The following is a 16,365-nucleotide window of genomic DNA, read 5'->3' as shown; positions in this document are numbered from 1 at the left end:
AACGGGTTGACGGGGGGCCCCTGCTGCGGCTGCCGAGGTCACAAGGAAGTAGAAGAAGGAAACGAGTCGAGCAGCAGCACATACAGGAAGACACGTATGCAAAGTTTGAAGCCGGAGGAGAGAGAGCGTTGTCTGAACTCTTTAATCTTCTTATATGAAAATGCTACATGAGGGAAATGAAATGGAAATGTGTGCAAACCAAACTCTCCCTCCCCTCACACACACTCACACACACTCTTCCTCCTTCAGACACACTCAGATCTCAGCTCACTTCCGGGTCGGCAGCTCTTTTTCTTTCCGTCTCCAGCCACATGAATGAAGGAAACGGGGAGAGGGAAACCCCATGTCACTCATTATGAAACTCTCTCTCCCACGCACACACACACACACACACACACACACACACTCACTCACCGAGATATCTACTACACGAGTAAGTTTATCCGCATCTTCAACATCTAATTGGTCTGAAAGTGAAGAGGTGAGACGTGGTGGTCACGTGATCATCGGCCGGAGAATTGAAAGAAAAAAGGTTCAATTCTAGTCACAGAAATATAAACTAATATATATTTATATGTTTGGACCAAACAGTGTTATCAAAAATACCATCCAGGTTTTAGGACTGGTTGATTAAAAAATAAAAAAATAAAAATCTACATCTTTGTTGAAGTGATCAAATCACCACAGCATCACTGTCTGTGGCCCAGGTCCAGTTCAGAGAAGCCTACATGGGCCATATTGAAGTATTCTATCTGGGCCACATGTGGTATTTATTTAAGCAAACTCTCATCCAAATGAGTGCTATTTAGTCGAGACTTGACTTGATTTTTACATACGAGGCAAATCCAGAGAACATGGCCCACACGGGTCGTTTACTTATGTGGCCCACGTCCACGTAAATCTGGGCCGATGTTCATGACATTCCAGTAAAAGTTTAAAATTTTTTTTCAACGTCCATTCTTGCGTTAGTCCAACGTCTGTGTGGTCACAGAGTGGACTGCAGCCCACGAGCTACGGGTTGAAAGACAGGGGGCAGGTTGTTGCGTCAGAACACTGTGGGGGGGGGGGGGGGGGGGGATTTTTGGGCCCGGTGTGACACCTTTTTAGGTCATGTCATTCAATCTCCTTTTTTTGTGTCCTTGCCCCAGAAAAGGAAGAGGAAGGACGGGTTACTCTCTGTACCTGACACCACATTCACTTCCGATCATCTCTGCTGCAAAAACCGCCCTTTACGCACGACTGCGCAAAAGTTTACTTTTAAAACACTCGTCACTTCTGCTGAGTCTCCACTGAAGTCTAAATTTTACAATTTTTTGAAATATTGCACACAGAAAAAAAAAAAAGTTTTCTTTGGAAGGAAGTCGCTGTAGCTACGGTCGTATTTTCTATAAAGATATACAAAATAAAAAAAAAGTTTTCTTTGGAAGGAAGTCGCTGTAGCTACGGTCGTATTTTCTATAAAGATATATAGATATATATATAATAAAGTAAAGAACATTTTCTGGACTCACCTCTGCAGCTCTGTCAGCCAGGCGCGCACTGCGCACGTCTTCTCTTTCACTTTTGAAATTTTTTTTTTCAAATTTCACGCAGACGCGCAGGACAACGGCTCTCTTCTCTGCTGCACTTTGAGACTTCATCGCCACAGCTCTTCAGCAGCTGTGCTGTGCTGTGCTGTGCTGTGCTGTGCTGTGCTCCGCCTCACCTCCGGCCTCTGCAGCTCCACCATTCATTCTGTGGAGGAAAAGTTCTCTGTCAGAGTTGTCACACATCTTTTCAACTTTGGTCACACCCACATTCTGAGCGGCCCTGCCCTCTGTACGCAGCCCTGTGCCAAAGGGCAGCCTTGGTATGATTGGGATGCAAACACACACACACACACACACACACACACACCTGCGACTGACCTGGTGTTAACAATGGGCTTCTGTGTTTCGAAGTTCACTCTGTTCCTCCAGGATCCAGGAAATGACAATAAACTGAAACAATAGAAACAAGAGGAAGAGACAGATCAGTCAGACGTCAAGTTCCATTTTTAGTCAGCTGATACAGAAACATATAAAAAAAAACTATGACTGAGAATGAAAACTATGAATAAAAAAAAAACAAAAACTTTGGTCAGTGGTCAGATGCTTTTTTTTTTTTTAAATGTCAAATGTGTGACTAGGTGTCACTGTTGCTGCTGGTACTGACTGGTGAACTGTCCAGGGTACAACCCCGCCCTCTCCTGACGACTACTGGGATTGACCCTTAATAATATTAGTGTCAGAAGATAAATTAATAATTTGTCTGTACTTTTGTCGCCTGTTCTCATTGTTGCGTGTTGTCGCTGCCAGTTTCCTGTTGTCATTGTTGCTTGTTGTCATTGCTATCACCTGTTTTCGTTGTTGCCAACTGTTGTCAATGTTGTCATTTGCTGTTGTCGCCTGTTGTCAATGTTGTTGCCTGTCGTTGTTGTCTTTGCCTGTTGTCGTTTACTGTTGTCGCCTGTCGTCAATGTTGTCGCCTGTTGTCAATGTTGTCGCCTGTCATGGTTGCCTGTTGTCAATGTTGATGCCTGTCATTCTTGTTGTCTTTGCCTGTTGTCATTTGCCTGTTGTCGTCTGTTGTCAATGTTGTTGCCTGTCGTTGTCGTCTTTGCTTGTTGCCTGTCGTTGTCGCCTGTTGTCAATGTGTTGATGCCTGTTGTCAATGTTGATGCCTGTCATTCTTGTTGTCTTTGCCTGTTGTCAATGTTGATGCCTGTTGTCATTTGCTGTTGTCGCCTGTTGTCAATGTTGTCGCCTGTTGTCGTTGCCTGTTCTGTTCACCTCTCTCTGCTCTTCCTCTTCTCCCCCTCAGTTATTCTCTCTTTGTTTTTTTTTATTTCCTCTCAGTTCCTTTGGTCTCTCTTCAGTTTTCCCGTGTCACTTGTGCTGTTTTTTCTCTGCTCACTTTGATGCTTTTACTCTGGTTTTGTGGTCATTCTGGTTCCTCGCTACAGTCATATTCAGACTATTTAGATCTTTTTTTTTTTTTTTACTCCGTTGTGATCACAATGGTTTTCTCTGTAGTCACTCTCATTCATTTTGTTCTCCACAGGAAGTCCAGTACATTCATTTGAGAGACGCCATGAGGGAGTCTTCGCAGGACATCTGTCATGGGAGGAGTCCCTGAAATGACGTCACACCGGCACTTCTCCCTCATCTAACGTCCACACTTTTAACACGAGTCAACTTTGAAGAGTGCTGACATCAGATCTGCTCTTTCTGTGTTTGACACGAGGATTGTGTAACTCTTAACTGGTCATTTCATAACTTTGATTGTGTCAGCAGTTAGAGAGAGTTGAAGTTTGAAGACAGCCCTGAAGGAGGAGGATATTCTACACATCAGACCAGACCAGACCAGACCGGAGCCTGGACCAGAGAGCAGACACATGGAACTACAAATATATAAAACATCAAAGAAGTGGATTTTTACAATAAATTAAAAAAAAATTTAAAAAAATACAAAACTAAAGAAAAAGTGTGTGTCTTTGTGAGGAAACATGTCATGAAACAAGCTTCAGAGAAGTGACCCCAGCTTCTGCCACCACTTCTGCTTTTACTTCCTCCTGGGAGGGTTTGTGAAACGACACGTTCTCCTAAGTTTAGCATCTCTGAACAGAAGCGCTCTTCATCAGAGGAACGTGAGGCGCTGGAGAGAGAACGAGAGAACTGTCCGAATCCACAGGCAGACACGGTGTGACTGGTGCACGAACGTCATACGAGAGAAACACATGGATGCTGATGATGTCACAGAACAAATGACAAGCTAAAAAAAAAAAACTAAAAAAAAAACATTGACCTGTTTTTACCTCAACTAACGCAATACTACTGCAATACTACAGCAACTGCTGCGGCTGTTACAAGCGGTACTAGTACAACTGCCACTACTACTACAGCTGCTGCTGGTTGGTTCTACAGTGTAGCGTGTCAGCCTTGCAAGTAGAGAGTCCTGGGTTCGATTCCCAGAGGAACCACGTCCTTGGTGCCTCTAGGGGGCGGGGCTGTTGCAGCAGATCCGCTGTTAATACAAATATTTCCCCAGTTCTAATGATCAATTACTTCTAATACTGCGACTGCTAGTGCTAATACGCTAACAGCTACTTGTACAATCACTGTTACTGTATATAATATGCAGTTGTTAAAATACATTCTGAGACACAAACTGACTTCCAGTCACTGAAGCAAAAACAAACAAAAAAAGTCATACTGAAAAAGAAATGTCACACAGATTGAAGACAGTTTTAAATTTATCTTCCTTTCCTGTAAAACAGTCACAACCGAGAGGTGTGGGAGGGGGGAGGGGGGAGGGGGGGACTTTCAGGACTTTCAAGTGTCCCTCACTGAAAAGGCTTAAAACAGATTCAAAGCATGTAGAGTCGGAGCAAGAAAAACCACGGCGCTGGAGGGCGTGGTCTCTGCCACACAGACTGTCCTATTGTGGGAACAAACGCACAAGTATTTTTTTTTTGTTTGTTTTTTTTTTCTCCCCTCCTGGAGACAGCGCTGGTGTTCCCACAGACTGAGAGAAGACAAACAGTCAAGGTTGTGTCACAACACACACCCACAGTAGACTGGTACCAAACAAAAGAACCACAGTGTTACACCATCTCAGAGGGATTTAGGAACCGAGTAGAAAAGACGGCAGAAGAAGAAGTCCGAGGCCACGGCAACACAACGGAGACGATGAATCTGTTTCCCTGATGTCAGCGTCAGCCGTTAGTCACAGGCTGATGACTGAGCACGGCTGGGTTCTTCAGACGTGCCTTCACCAGAGGTGGTGTTCCTAGACTTTACCTTTAAATGGAAATGAGACCCTGTATGCTGCGCCCACCTTTTCCACAAAGAGTGGAAACAGATTCAATTAAACAACAGTAAAGATAAAGCAGTGAGATAGGAATGCATCTAAAAAAAAAAACTAAAAAACCCTGAATATTCATGTACTGTTCATATATGTCCATCATCATGTAACTATGTCAAATACATATTAACAAAAAGCAAGTCCACACCTATGCAGAGATACAACTTTCTCACCATAGTAGTCGTTCACAAAGTTATGAGGTCCACCTTCCCTGCGGGCGGCGCCAGAGTGCTCCAGGGAATGTGCAACCCTAGCCAAAAGTTAGGTTTCCACAAGAAGGACTCACTGGATTTGTTCCAGGTGAGAAAAGGAGAATAACTCTATTACTGCAAGAGAACAGAGGAAGTATGACAATCATGAATTAAAGTTAGTGAGTTTTCATGGATCGACATCACGTGGATTCTGTACATTTTCTATTATTTCTGCAAATGAAACACTTATTTTATTACAGATATTAGAATGCATATAATAAGAGTGTCCCACAGGACCGGGACTAGAACTTGATGGATGTTGATGATGGTCTGGACAGATTTTGTGGTGTGGAAGTTATGTTCAATGGTCTGTTCTGAAACTGAACCAACAGCTCGTCATGTTGATGGGATGTTAAACATGTTGAACGTGGGCGGACCAGATGTTTTACATGATGCATGTCGTCCACCCTTACGAGCGGAATTACTCCCACAATTTGGAATTCTCTCTTTTCCCTGCTCTCTTCAGCAAACTAAGGCTAAGACGTGGAATATTTATTTGTGCCAACATAGAATTTCCAAGATGCTCATTGGCCAAAAAATTGGGAGATCTTCACACGGAGGACAGGAAGTCATCTAGACAGATAAAGAAGATAGAAGTAGAGATTGTGAAACTAACATGTTTTGGTGAAACAGAAACTCTTTTTTTCCCCACAGTGTGTGTAAATGTCACCACAATTGGATGAGAAGTAGGAATGTGTGTTGACAAAAATCTGGAAATATGATACGTATTCACGATACGGCGGCAACGGTACAATTTATTGTGACTATTGTATTGTGTTATTGTATTATTTTTGGGGTTTTTTTTCACAGCCCAAATTTCATCCAATTAAACAACACATTTCCACCTATTTGGTATTATATGTTTTTACTTAAAGATGGGGCCATTTTTAGCAGATCAATAACAAAATGCCATGGAAAAAATAAACAATAAAAAAAAAAGGTCATCATCGACGGTTGATAACAGTAGGAATTCGTTTGAGACTGAGGGAAACTAACCTAAAGTTCTGGAGAAAGAAGTCCAGCCAGACACAGTAGACGTTCATTCAGACACTGAGAAACGAGTCCAACCAAGGATTATAATAGAAACAACATGAAAGAAACAACCAAACACTTCCTCTTGTTAAATCGGATCCAGACGCAAGTCACGAGTTCCAAACAGTGTTGTTTACATCCTTAAAAAAGAAACGACGTGTCTCGTGTTGGCCTGTGATTCTTCCAGTCTATTACTGATTAGAAAAGGTTTGACAAACCGGTGAGAAGTCGTTTTGTGAAATAGATAATGAGAGAAACAATAAGATTTCACAAAGACACACAGACACACATTTCACAATCCTGGGAGTGAGCTTCTCTCTGTGCTGCCGCTCTGTACAGCGGGTGTGGACCTCTTGTTTGTTTCAAATGTTTTCCATTTTCTGCGGAATGTCTCAAGGCTGTTGTTTAAAAATGATCCAACCACCCACACAGCGTCTTCATGACACTGGGCTTTTTCTACATTTAGTCGAGCAGCAGAACGCAGGACACATCGTGTGAAGACACTGGGTTATAAATATATGAGAGGGCGTTGTAGAAGACAGAAAAGTCAAACAAACCTCAAACCTGCCGCCGCCGCCTAGGATTAGCAGCCACTGTGCTCTGGATGTTTTCAATTCTTATGCTCTGAAGTAGGATATATTTAAAAAAAAGTTTCTGAGTTTCTAACATAACAACATTCTTATGCTCTGAAGTAGGATATATTTTAAAAAAAGTTTCTGATGCCACTGTATGTAAAAGGGTGGAAGAAAAAAATAATTTGCCTCTCCTAACTTTTGCATATTATTATTCTGATGAAGATACAGACACAGAATCAACACCAACATCGTATTGTGCCAGTGCTTCAGGGTTTTATTGTCTCTCCTCTGTCCTACTGTCCTCACAGACGGAGAGGTCAGGGGTCCGAGGTGAAAGTTTTTACCCTGACTACCAGGTTCTTTTAATCTCCTCGATTTGCAGCATAACATAAAAGTTGCCCTCGTTGGACGAGAGGCACTTGAGGCAAAAAATTATTAAAAGCTTATAGTTTAATTGTGGTTGTTAAGAAAAAAAACTATACATGTTATATTACAAAGTTATTTTATTTATCTGTTCCCCACGAACGAGATGAAACGAACCTGTTGGAAAAAAAAAAAAAGTGTCCTTCCCGTTGACATCTAAGAGACACAAATGTCTCCCCACGTCTGATTGTGTTCGTAAACAGTCCCGGTGTCACGTCTTTATGAACATGTGTGGAACCGTGAGGCTATGAACTGAGAAGTTACCAGTCTGTCAGTCCTGCCGCTCTGATCGCCGGGATCAAAACGACTGCAGAGGGAAACCTGCCGGCGTTAACGCAGAGCCCAGCAGGACGGGTCCCAGTCTCACCAGGTCTCTGAGGGGGATGCCCAGCTCCCTGCTGCGGGACAGCACATCTCCAAGTGAGCTGCAGCCTATGGACAGAGACAGAGGGAGAGAGAGAGAGGGTCAAGGGGCATCACTGAAAAGTAATTGTTAGTATGTCAACGAGAACAAGGTGAATTTTTTTCAGCATTTTTTTAAATGTTTAAAAGTTTAAGAAACTCTGCTGCATGGCCTTTACTAAAGGCTTTTTAAGTTCCCGCAGGCTGCAAATGGCTTGGCAGCCACATTTGGCCCCCGGGCCTTGAGTTTGATGATGTATAGATCCACAAACTATAATATAGTTCAAATTTGTGTGAATAGGAGAAGAAGAACAAGCAACTTTATTGACTGATCCAGGCTGAAATTAAAACCTGCAGTTGTCTGATCTGATAACAAGCCATGAGCTGTCGGCCATTTTTTTTTTTTTCGACTTCTCTGGTACCTACTGTTCCAGTAAAATATGTACAACAGTAATATTGTCCAATTTTATATACAAGTACTGCTGCTTAATATACAGTAATATTGACTTAGAGAATGAATCAGATGCATGAGCGCGTGCGTCACTCTGAGAACTCGTTTGTGCACAAAGCTAACATTTAGCAGTGTTGACAGGGTTTTAGCCGTATTTATACAAAACTCAACTTCTGAGCAGAGGCAGAAACACAAACTGTAATTCTGCAGCGCCCAGGTATTCATTAAGTCAGGTGATTGTATCTCTTATCACTGAGGTTTGCTCTCATGTTTCTTTTTTAAAACAAAATTTTCCAGACCTTTTAAGTAAAAACAACATTTGAAGTATAAAAACCGTCTCATTGAAGTATGACTTATCCAAACATTGATCAGACACGTGAAGCACCAACAGGTGGATTTCAGCTGCTGACAACACAGTGCTGTGTCAAGGTAAACAGGATCAGTCCAATGTTAACACATGGATGTGGGTTTGTTTGCGCGTGCATGCGTGTGTGTGTGTGTCTTGCCTTCCAGCTGTGTTTGCGTTGTCCTGAGCCGAGGAACGGATCTGTATACCAGGAAACAGGGCAGCGTGACGGACTCAGCGTCTCTGGGAAAAACTTCACCGCTCATGTAAGACTTCAACACTGAGCTGTTCTCTGCAGGGAGAAAACATGAAGTGCACCAGTTAAAACACGTGTGTGTGTGTACTGTAAACACAAAAAACTGAATGAAAGTAACTGACAACCTTTGTTTAAAACCAGAGACGATGATAAAGGGTTTTTTTGGGGGGGATTTTTGGGCCAAATTCAAGTATTTTCAAGGACAATTTAAAAACCTTTTCAGCACCTTACGGCTGTGATGTACTGGTGTACTGTGAACAGACATTTCTGCCATTTTGTTGTTTGATTTCATAATCAAGTTGAATATGAGTGTAAATTAATTATAATTAAAATAATATCTGTAATACTGTGGTTTTTGATTATTTGTATCTTACACTTTGGTTAAATATGTACCATATAATGTGGGATCACGACTTACTTGAGGTTTTAAAAAAAGGCCAATCTCTTAACTTTAGTAACTTTAACGTCAAACGACAACAACTTGGTGATTGACTAATATTAATTAACTCTCATCACCAAAATATATATAACTGGACTCAGGGAGGGGGGCAGTTTTTGGCGTTGGCCGACCACAGTTCTGACGGCCTGCAGGACACCACTGCACTTTTCATTCTTTCACTGACACCAAATATCTGCTGGAGACGAGAGTCTCTGTTAAACAGGAAGGTAATCATAGGTTACATCACAGGCTCCGCCCACCCACCTGTTTCCCACACTGAGCACAGTTCCAGTGTATTACTGTAAGTGTGTGTGTGTGTGTGTACATGTGCGGGTTAGTAGATGGAATGTGTGACTGTTTGGGTGTATACACACGCACTGTTTGACTTCCAAACTATGACATTAATGTGCTGCACCCAGTCATGGAAAACATGCAGAGACACATCCAGTGTTTGGGGAAGAAAAAAAAAACTGCTGTGACAATGACAACTCTTCCTGAACTGTGTTCCTGTGGAAAATATTCACATTCCAAGAAAAAACGTCTTATTGTTTTCTCAAGAAGAGAGGAAAGAGAAACCACCACAGTATAATACATTCCAAGACAGAAGCGCTGGAGGAACGACACAGCAGAGTCTCCGTCCTCACCTTTGAGCCAGCTGTCCAGAGCTCTGTCCACCATGTTCTTCATCACCGGCAGGAACTCGGAGGGGTGGTGATTGGCAGCGCCGCGCAGCATCCTGCTGTCCCAAAGGTCCACCACTAAACGCAACTGCCACAGAGGGAAGGTCTCCAGAAGGTCACCCTGACGGAGAGCGTGCACAGCCTGAGGAAGACCAAGAAAGACACACAGAGTTATTTCCTTCTCATCCAGAAAGTCTTTCTGACATGATTTCAAGTTTGACAAAAAAAACAAAAACAAATATGAATTTCAAAAAGGAAATGTCAAAATTTTCTCTTCTCTTTTCTACACAAGTTCATGCAAAGGTCCCTTAGAACGGCCTTAGCTCACTAACATCCGGAGTTCACTCATGGTTAACTTCACTGCTGCCTGCTGTTGTTAATGCACTGGGACAGACACACATCAGGTGACTCAACAGATCAACAGCATCATACAGTGTGTGTGTGTGTATGTGTGTGTGTGTTTTACCTGCTCAATAGCTATGTACGTAGGCAGCATCTCTGGACACTCCTGCGTCACGCACTCGTACAGCATGGCCGAGAACAGCAGAGTGTCCTCTCTCTGCAACACACAACGTTTCACCTGAGTTTGTTTTTATTATTATTATTATTATTATTATATTCTCTGCACTTCACTGTCAGTAACCACACACACACACCATGTGTGTTCTTATTGGCCCGGGAGCAGGATGCAGATGATGTAGACAGATTTGGAAGTTGAGTATATATATGTGCAAATATATATTTCATTAATTTTTTTTTTTTTTTAAAGCACAACGTGTCTGTATATCCAGGTCCAGACACAGTGCTATTTCACACCACATTATTAAAAACCAGACGGGATTAAAATCAATAAATCTGCAATTATTCACCAAGGAAACACCACGTCCTCAATGTAAACACAGAGGATGTGTTTGACACTTTGAATACAGTGGAAAAAAATAGAAAAATTAAAAAAAGGGGGGTGGGAGGGTAGACTGACTGTAGTCAGAATACAAGATTACCAGTGGATAAAGTTTGTCATATTTTCAGCGAATTCAATTAAAGATGGTGGGATCAAGAAATGTGTGAGTCGCTATGTTAAAGCTGCGCTCAGCAAAAGAAACCAAAGGGTGACATCATCCAGACAAACTTCACAGAATTCAACTTTGAATCTGTACAGAATAGACATTTGTTCCTGACTTCTTTTTTTTTTTTAAATCAGTAGAAATGTCTTTAGAAGTGACTTGCCTGTTTTGTCCCTTCAGATGTTTTGCAGAAAAGCTCGGCAAAGGAGACCAAGGCCGGTTCAGATGTAAAGGTGGAGATGGCTTCAGGCTGCAAAAGTCAAACCACTGAATAAATAACATTTACAATTTATAATTTACTAAAGCATAAAGAAGTTAATGAGAACCATGGACTGTCCAGGGAGAGATGAAGGACAAAACAAAGACAATGAAAAAATAGAGGGAGGGGTAGAAAGGATGTGTGTGGGGGTAAAAACAATCAGGCCAAAGAAGAAAAGGAGTTCAGATGAATGGACTAAGAGAAAAAGACCTGAAGGCAGAGTGGAAGGACAGTGAGGACACATGTTTTGTGGGACTGTATTGACAGAGGACACAGAGGCCGTTTGGAGAAAATCACTAATATTCTGACAACCACACGGCAGCTTGTTCACACTGTAGTGACAACCTGCCAACAGTGGAAACGAGCAGCCGTGGGGGAGGGGTGACAGGGGGGGGACAGGGGGAGTCACTTAAACTAGACATAGCGACTCCATGTTTATTTCTATTTCTGGTTTGAATGTGCTCGTTTTTTAGAAACTCAGTATGAAAAGACAAGCTTCAAGACCACATTCATTCTGCCAGACAATAAAAAAATAATAATAATAATACAGAAACTGTAAATACTGCCACAGTTCTTAAATTTTGCTACATGAAAATAACCCCTAATTTAAGCAAACTGATTAATAATAATATATGTTAAAAGTAATTTAATTGTAATTTAATAGTTGTTTTAACAGCATAGCTGCGAATTGTTATGCAATTCATTTCTCTACTGTGTATAATTTATACTGCATATTTGCTACATGAACAATAATATATGTTAAAAATATATACACATACATATATATACATATACATACAGTACATATATGTACATATATACGTACATATATGTACATATATACATACATCTACGTATATACACATATATAAATATAGATATACATACAGTACATACACATTTTAATCCCTTTTTTGGCTTATATTTATTTAAACAGCATCTTCTAATATATGCTGCGTCACATACAGTATAATATAATATTACATACATGTCTCGTCTTTATTGAGACTTGACCAACGCCCAGAGACAGGTGTTTCTCTGGGTCAGTGTGTGTGTGTTTACCTTGAAGGTCTGAACTCCAGAGCTGCGTTGGTTCACATTGGAGGCCACCAGGCTCTTCCATCCGTGAGGGTCGTCTTTGTAAGGCAGCTGACCAGCGCGTAGTTTTACATACAAAACCCCATCTCTGGAAAGAATGGACCTGGTGACGAAACAGAGGGAACAAGTCCAGGAAATCAATGTCAGACATTGGAGCTAATCCCTGGATTCTTCTCGTCCAACCCGTCAGGGGACAAACACAAAGATTTTCTGGTTTTCAGGGCATTGATTTCCCTCCGACTGTTTACGTCAGTTTCCAATTATCTTTCTCCACTGTACATACTGAAGGTGCTGGGTTTCTTTGTTGAGGTTAACAGACAGCTCCCAGTAACGCGGTCCTTTCACCTTTATCTAAAACACACAAAACAGAAAACAGAACAAATATGAACCTTTATCTAAAACACACAAAACAGAACAAATATGAGGGGGGGGAAAAAACCACACCAGTGACAGCACTTTATTTAGACAAATTCATTTCTCATGTGTTAAAAAAATGCATTACCTGTTTGAGATGATGCAGCTCAGGGAGTAAGGTGGGGGCCATCAGCTCTACAGAGGTTTCTTCATACCACCTGGTCTCCTGAGGGAGAACGTGGTTCACATGACAGTATCAACAAAAGGTCAAACATGTCACACATGTAGAAGTTGACTGAAAAACGAGTTTGAATCAAACACAGAGCAGCTGAAATAACACTCGACGTCTGGAGGCATGAGTTGTGTCACAGCTCGGATCAGATAAACAGCAGGGTTTGGATTTAAGGTGTAATAAATCGCGTTCTGTATCGTAAGTTATTTCATCTACAAAGTCAGTTCTTAACTGAGACGAGCTTGATCAAGTGGACCGGGGTTGAGATGTGGTTTAAGGGACTTTTACATTAGGTCTCTTTGCAGAAAGAGAAGAACTGGTTTCCTCACATTTGTGACCTCACGCGGCCCTGGGTGACCCTACCTTGTAAGTGACCTCTAGGAGGGCGTAGCAGGGCTTCAGAGAGTCCACATCCACAGGGACCAGCAGCCGAGGCTCTGCAGCCAGAACAGCCAAGTGACGCAGTGCCTGCAGGTGGTAACTGCCATCACCAGGGGAAAAAAAAGAGTATTATTGTAGTGTTGATACAGTACACATTAAAAGATAAATAATAAAGTATTTTTGTCTCTTGGAATAAAGTAAAAATAGGTGGTTTGAGACTCTATAAAAATCAAATTTAGTTTAAACTCCTCACTATAAAGTTGGTAATAACCCATAAAATATAGATTTTCCAGTTACACCCTAAATATGTCACCTTTTAAAGTACAAAAAACATGTAGTCCAGAAAATACTGCAACGGATGTAAGGATCTACTCCATGTACTTCTTCTTTGAGGTTTAGTCATGTAATTTTTCAGTGGTTTTGTAGCACCGTCAGTTCACACAAGGTGGTGCTGCCCCCTGTGGCCATAGATAATATAAGCTATATTCTTGATATAAAGGTCGCAGCACCAGCCAAAGTACAAAAAACACGCGACTTGTTGTCTTGAAAACACAGTGAGAGATGTAAAGCGCTACCGTGTGTAGTGAAACAAATATTTATGACTAAGAAGAGTATTGTGTTTATCTCTTACCGGTTGTCGGTGCTGTGAGCAGGGAAGTGGGGGTAGAGGGCACACAGCAGAGCAGCGATGGCTGAATTCGATGTGCTCAGGGTGTATCTGACCAAAAAAAAGTTTAAAAATAGTGTAAATGTTTTTCTTTTTTTTGATTTCTCACACTGCCTCAAAAACACACTATAAACTCAAACTGCTTTCCACAAGCAACAGTTCATAAAACAGCTTGTTTCAGTCAAATAGGACAAAAAAAACCACACAAACCAAAAAGACAGAAAGAGACTGACAGCCACGTAAGCAAAGGAAGAAGAAAAAAACGAATAAAAATAAGATAATTACAGCATTCAGATCGGATTAAACCACTTCTGACCCAGATGCTACATCGCAAAACAACTTTCAACAAACAACATTGCACTTTAGGTTTGCAGAGTTACAGCTGAAATCCCTGTGATCTCTAAGTGAAACCAGGAGATCTTTTTGTGTAGACAACGTCACAACACAGCCTCTCCAACATAATAACAGGCAGTTAAGAGTGAACTTTGACTAATGGAGTCATTATTATAAAGAGGAGTCAGACAGTGAAGGCTTCTTGCACGTAGGTTATACGTGAGAGCTCTTGTTTACAGACGGCCCAGGTGAAATACAACACTCTTCAAATAAATGGATGATGGTCCTGCTGTTTAGGTTGTTTCTAAATTTACTGACTATAACTTAAAACAATGTAATGACCTTTGCATCAATCATCATAAAATAAAAATAACCCATAAATCTTATTAAAGAAAACAGGTGAAAAGAAAAGTAAATGCAGGCCAAAGTAAAAGAGGGAAAAAATATATTATATATTATTAGAATCATTCTAGCATTTTTAGTTTTAATTGAGTGCACATTTCTGAAAGTTTTTAGTCATTATGGAGATTTATTTATCACATTCGGGCAAAAAGTTGGAGCTGCATAAAGTTGTAAATCAAATTATTATATAATAATTGTATATATATATATAATTTCTTGCAGCCACAGTAGTTCACGTGTTACTAACTGAGGAGGAAGGAAGGATACAAATGGAGGTACTATCAGATACCAGTGCCAGGAAATGAGGTGCATGTAACACCGCGACTGACTCATGAATAAATGCATTCAAAACATTTTTTTAGTGTGGATCGAACCTGACAAAGGAAAAGCAGAGGGAATAAAGGAACAACAAAGCATGACTCTGCAGTGCAGGGTGACCTTTGACCTCCGCCGAACCAACGGCAGCCTGTGCAGCCGTAGTGAAACTGTGTGACATTCAACTGCAGGACCTCTTTTCAGCCAGCAGGTCTAAAATAAAGCCTAACCTGAATAAAATGAATTTTAAAAAAAGTTCATCTGATTGCGGGTAGAGGTGGAGAAACATGAAAATAAACAGGCCAGGGTCGGCGGTTAGTTTGGGGCGTGTGCCTGTAAATGTCATTCATTATGCACTGCACTCAAAACAGACCTTTGTGAGTTTGTGTGGCTAACCCACAAGCTGAGTGTGTGTATATGTGGTTCTACCTGGGTTTTCACATTAGGAAACAGGACACAAATAGGTGTGTACTAATACACACACACACACACAACATAATTAGCGATGTTGTATGTAGGTACTGATCAGTTGTTGTCTGGGTAGAAACTAACGACATGGCATCGGTTTGGTGAAGCAGACCAAACAAAGTGCCGTGTTTAAATATCTGGTTAGACTCCCCGTCTCTGGTACATCTTCTGTCTACCTACAATGTAATTAAGAAAAATTGCTGGTTGGACACAGCTGCGTGTCACATGACTTTGTTGAGAGGATGATGTTTCAACTTTGGAAACGGCTGTCTGTGCTGAAAGAAAAGAAACCTAGAAAACGAAACCTCTCTACACGAGTTCCTCAGGTGGGAGAGCACAAAGAATGAAGTGAAATGTGGTAGCAGAACAGGAGCGTTCCACCTTCCACCTCACCTTCCACCTCCCAGGAAGAGCAGGCCCAGGGCCATATGGTGAGCCATGTGGAAGCCGTAGTTCATCTCCCCACCGGTTCGCTTGTGGAAGAAGCGACACAGCTGCAGGACCTTGAGGTTGCCGGTGCCTGACATGACCATGGACATGGCCAGCAGGATCATGGACAGGCAGGTCTGCAGGTTGTAGAAACCAGTCTGCTGCAGGAGACAAGAGAAGTTTGAGAAGTGACCCTCAGAATGTTCTTTTTTTTTATTAAATAAAATCTAATTCATAAAATATATATATATAAAAAACTATCAATACAATACGGTTCATTTTATTTTGCTTTTCCTTCTTACAAATGTAGATCCCTGTGTTACAATGTAATCTAATAGTAATCTAATGTTAATATGCTTTCTACGGTTAAATAAAAAAAAAAAACTAAATATATCGTTGTGCCTATAGTATTGCAGTATATCGCAATATATTGTATTGTTAGCCTATACTGTGATACGTAGCGTATTGCCAGATTCTTGCCAATACACACCCCTAATATACTGTGTATATTTATATAAATAAACCTACCACATGACTTACAACAGCAGTGGTACCAGTCAATGACAAGACCTTCATGAAAGTCCTGGCAAACTCGTAGAGGCAGTCGAAGGCATCAGAGTTGGC

The 16,365-nt window shown here is 41.3% G+C and overlaps 1 protein-coding gene and 1 long non-coding RNA gene across 3 annotated transcripts in view; both read right to left on the bottom strand.

The window, feature by feature from the left end:
* Positions 1-6,837, bottom strand: part of LOC103387012 (uncharacterized) — a 63,190-nt gene extending 56,353 nt beyond the window's left edge. For both annotated transcript variants that reach the window (XR_522382.3, XR_003051378.1), the window contains exons 1-3: positions 5,058-6,837; positions 1,908-1,979; positions 1,512-1,734 (exon numbers count right to left, since the gene is read on the bottom strand). This is a non-coding gene — a long non-coding RNA (uncharacterized LOC103387012). The remainder of the gene's footprint in view (positions 1-1,511; positions 1,735-1,907; positions 1,980-5,057) is intronic.
* Positions 6,838-6,874: 37 nt separating this feature from the next.
* Positions 6,875-16,365, bottom strand: part of anapc1 (anaphase promoting complex subunit 1) — a 26,335-nt gene continuing 16,844 nt past the window's right edge. The window contains exons 42-53 of the mRNA XM_025061123.1: positions 16,282-16,365; positions 15,706-15,899; positions 13,759-13,845; positions 13,110-13,227; positions 12,663-12,740; positions 12,444-12,511; positions 12,125-12,263; positions 10,967-11,053; positions 10,206-10,298; positions 9,704-9,881; positions 8,525-8,656; positions 6,875-7,597 (exon numbers count right to left, since the gene is read on the bottom strand). The exon at positions 16,282-16,365 is cut by the window's right edge and continues 51 nt beyond it. Coding sequence (XP_024916891.1) covers positions 7,464-7,597; positions 8,525-8,656; positions 9,704-9,881; positions 10,206-10,298; positions 10,967-11,053; positions 12,125-12,263; positions 12,444-12,511; positions 12,663-12,740; positions 13,110-13,227; positions 13,759-13,845; positions 15,706-15,899; positions 16,282-16,365 — 1,392 coding nt within the window. The 3' untranslated portion in view covers positions 6,875-7,463. The remainder of the gene's footprint in view (positions 7,598-8,524; positions 8,657-9,703; positions 9,882-10,205; positions 10,299-10,966; positions 11,054-12,124; positions 12,264-12,443; positions 12,512-12,662; positions 12,741-13,109; positions 13,228-13,758; positions 13,846-15,705; positions 15,900-16,281) is intronic.

The sequence above is a fragment of the Cynoglossus semilaevis genome, chromosome 12, assembly GCF_000523025.1.
Source record: "Cynoglossus semilaevis isolate Cse_v1.0 chromosome 12, Cse_v1.0, whole genome shotgun sequence".
In the NCBI taxonomy this organism is placed as follows: Eukaryota; Metazoa; Chordata; class Actinopteri; order Pleuronectiformes; family Cynoglossidae; genus Cynoglossus; species Cynoglossus semilaevis.
This window is presented reverse-complemented; position numbering and strand designations above follow the sequence as displayed.